At 42.6% G+C, this 3966-nt stretch overlaps 1 protein-coding gene across 2 annotated transcripts in view; it reads left to right on the top strand.

Annotated features, from left to right (window-relative positions):
• Positions 1-3966, top strand: part of asxl1 (ASXL transcriptional regulator 1) — a 44433-nt gene that overhangs the window by 35217 nt on the left and 5250 nt on the right. For both annotated transcript variants that reach the window (XM_014031322.1, XM_014031323.1), the window contains 2 exons: positions 251-356; positions 540-1476. In XM_014031322.1, coding sequence (XP_013886776.1) covers positions 251-356; positions 540-1476 — 1043 coding nt within the window. The remainder of the gene's footprint in view (positions 1-250; positions 357-539; positions 1477-3966) is intronic.

The raw sequence follows: 3966 nt of genomic DNA on the forward strand, positions 1-3966 counted from the left end.
CAGTACTATATAACATTTTAGACACATTCTAGACAGTTTATCAGCTAAAAAAGTTAATTTTGGGTTAAGTTACTCTTTAATAGAATATTTAAATAATGAATACCTGTGATGATTACAACAAAACTACTAACAGTTATTCATCACTGAATGGTCATGGGGAAAACAGTGAGGTTTGGCGTCAAGTTCTGTTTTGTTTGTATAAAACTGATGTGATTTCTGTGAAACTTATAAATGTTTTGGACCTTTTCAGGTGAGTTCACCCATGAGATGCAGGTACGCTTTCGACAGGAAATGGAAAAGGAGAAGAAGGTTGAGGCATGGAAGGAGAAGTTTTTTGAGGAGTACCATGGGCAGAAGTAAGAAAGTTCTAATTTCTTCTAAATTCAAATTAATGTTCAAATTAATGAGTTTTGGTATATTTGTCCTATAGAATTAATCATAACAAAAGTGTTAAACATGTAATCGAGATAGCTCTTGAATGCCTTCCTTCAGTCATACCCAGTGTCTGTGGTGCTAACACACACCTTGTGTACCCGTAGGTCTGGCTTAACAAGAGAAGAGTCCCTAAAGCTCACGATGAGTGAAGCTAGTGAAATTGCAGGTCCTGTGCTGGAAACTGATGTTGCTGTGGTGGCAACTGTTGCTCCCAAACGACGCAGTGTGGGTCGACGGAGGCGAGACGGCCGGATGAGGAGACGCACACGGGCTGACTTACGTCGGAGAGCCCGGCGGACCCTTTGTAAGCCTGCTCCAGCTCTGCAGCCCACAGAAAGTGAAACCAGCGCTGTATTGGATGTAGCCACTGTCTCTGTTGACACTTCAATGTCCAGTAACACTGTGGTTCAAGGAGAGGTTGTGCTCCACACTGACTGCGCTGTGGAACTCCCAGATGAGAGTGCCTCTACAGAACCAGTGGCCTCTCCTACTCCAGAACCAGAACCATTACCAGCCCCATCTCCTGCTCCAAGTCCCAGCCCCAGCCCAGCCTCCACCAGTGCCAATGAAGAGCCTGAAGTGACCGCCTGTTTGCTTCCCAAGGAAACTGAGCCTGTTTTGGCTTCCACCACCTCTCCCTCCTCATCCTCCACCTCTTCCTCTTCGTCTGCCTCCTCACCTGCTTCATCTCCCTCTTCATCTGATCGACAGGGGGCTTTTGCTGCAGGCTTGGATTCGTCATCCTCTTCGGGATCTTCCAGTGCCACAGTTCCTGCTGATACCCTGGATGACACTGCCTCTGTGATCACCTCCATCACAGGAGGTACTGCTACTAGCAGCAGAGAGAGCAGTCCATCAGCCAGCCCAGCCACAACCCCCGTAGAGCAAAAGAGAAGGCAGGATGAGACAGAGGCCATCACTAGATTTCCCGGAAAGAGGGCGCGACTCGACGATCGTCAGTCCTTTCGTACCACAATTGACTGTGTCGGTTCGGAAAAGCCACAGCCGACAAACGAAGAACCCAAGGTGCCACCTATCCGGGTAAGATGACAATGTGTGATCACTAAAATACTTGAACTTAGGGCTGGGCAATATGACTAAAAATGATTACTGTAATGTTTTGAAACTTTGTTGTAATTATCAATATTTTTATTTTTTCTACATTCTTTTTTAATCACTGTAKTGTGTATTTCAACACTATTATCTAACACAGTAGTAAACCATGACTCAGATGTTGATGATCTKAACCTCCATCACTCCCTGGAAAATTAAGTGTTCTCACATAAACAAACAAAAAAAAAGACTTAATTGGCCAAACTCCAGAACAAAATTAAAGCAAAAGTGGTTTCTGAGCAGTCACACCATTACATTCAGGTACCACCTGATGATTTAACCAAACACAGAACCAACAAAATTGTTTGTCAAAATTAACACACAGGCATACCTGGCATATCRGACCCATCTTAAATGGCCAGATGAAATGGTAAATGAACTGTACTTATATAGCACCCTTTCTATCCAACCAGCACTGTTCCCTTATTTACCTGTTCACACAGCACTCTACCAGATCTCTCTAAGAAGCTAATACAGATAAATCAATCCATAGAGACTAATTGGTGCTTTAGATCACATTCATACACTGATGGGTTCAGAGGCAGTTGGAGTTCAGTGTCTTGCCCAGGGACAGTTTGACATATGACTGACTTGTGAGGAATCAAACTGACAACTTTCTGGTTAGAGGATGACTCCCTTAAACACTCAGCCATAGTCGCCCAACATCAACAGCAGATTAGAACATCAACCCGTCACACAGTCCCCTCCAAAAGTATTGGAACAGCAAGTCAAATTCCCTTGTTTTTGTTGTGCACTGAAGACATTTTAAGATCAAAAGATGATCATGAGGCAAGAGTTCAGAATGTCAGCTTTTATTTCCTGGTTTTTACATACATGTGTTAAACAACTCTGAACATACGTTGTTTAAACCCATCCATTTTTCAAGTGAGCAAAACTATTGAAACATATTACTGACAGGTGTTTCTTATTGACCAGTTTTTGCCTTTTTAAGGTTGATTGTTCAAACATTAAATAGCTTTGCGTGACCAGTCTACATTTTGATCTGGGTTTAAACCTATAAAATATTTTTTTCATGTTAAAGAGTATAAATCAATATGAAGACCAGAGAGCTGTCTATATAAAAGCAAGTCTTTTCGTAGCTGAGAAAAGAAGGAAAATCAGAGCCATTGGACAAACATTGGGCATACAACAATTTGGAATGTCCTGAATAAGAAAGAAACAACTTTTGTATGGAGCGAGAGACATCCAACAGTTTGGCCAAGGAAAACAACAGTAGTTGATGRCAGAAATATTGTGAGAGCTGTGAAGAAAAACCCCAAAATATCAGTAAAGCCTCTTTCATAAATCAAATCTGCACAATTGCTGCACAGACCAGTCTGGCTTTAAGCCTCCCCGAGTCATTCATAAGACCACAGGTGAAGGTGGGCAGGTCCCGCTCACATGTATGTGTTCATAAATGAACCCGCAGCGCGGATCCAAAAGAGGCGTGGAGCAGAACTCAGCTGGACTGAAATGGACCGCGACATATTTATTGTGGGACAGACGCCTGCTGCTTCGTTTCGTTGTCCACGGCCACTTCACGTGTGTTTATAAACCTTTGGTTATGATCCACTCAAAAATGAGATTTTTTTTTGTTTCGACGTTGGGACATGAAAGGGTTAATTATTTTTAAAACGCCTTGGCGTGTGTGTAAAACACCATCTAAACTTTTAATTTTATGTGACAGATCGTATTTTAACCCTCACATTTCCTTGCGCAAAGGACATGAATTTTGTGAATTTCCAACTGTCCCTGCTCACTGGAGCATGAAGTGTTAACTAAGATTTTGGTGTCATTCGAAGCAGAATGATCCCCTCTAACAAAGGTTACGCCCACGTTTTCAAAATTATCTGTTAATTTTATGGCGATTTTTCTGAGAGTCATTTTTTCTGATACATCCTGTAGTTCCTGGCTGTGCAGCGTCAACATCACTGATCAAACAGATACCACTCGACCAAGAAGCGCAAAGCTAATAAAATCAATATTGGACGTTAATATCAGCCCAGTTTTAATTACTGGACGGGTACTATTTTAAAAAGTGACCAAAACCAGTCGATACCTCTGTTAATGTTGATATATCAGGCATCCCTATATTTAGAGAATCGATACACTGGAAGCGATTTTGCACTGCACGGCCTGGGTTCACACTCTGGTTTGATGTTTTTGCATTAGCTCTTATTGCCAAGGTCCACACTCATTTCTGGATCCTCGAGAGCTGTAGTTTCAATCGGGCCAGACTGCTTGGCCCAAGACAAGACAACACAAGACAAGCTAGTGTTGTTGGTGTTGAGCAGAGGCAGACTGGCCTTAGAGAGAACTGGGACAATTCCCAGTTGCCTGGCCCGCTTATCAATCAATTAGGGACAGTGTGTGTGTGTGTGTGTGTGTGTGTGTGTGTGTGTGTGTGTGTGTGTGTGT

This window comes from Austrofundulus limnaeus, unplaced genomic scaffold (genome assembly GCF_001266775.1).
Source record: "Austrofundulus limnaeus strain Quisiro unplaced genomic scaffold, Austrofundulus_limnaeus-1.0 Scaffold1224, whole genome shotgun sequence".
NCBI classification, from domain to species: domain Eukaryota; kingdom Metazoa; phylum Chordata; class Actinopteri; order Cyprinodontiformes; family Rivulidae; genus Austrofundulus; species Austrofundulus limnaeus.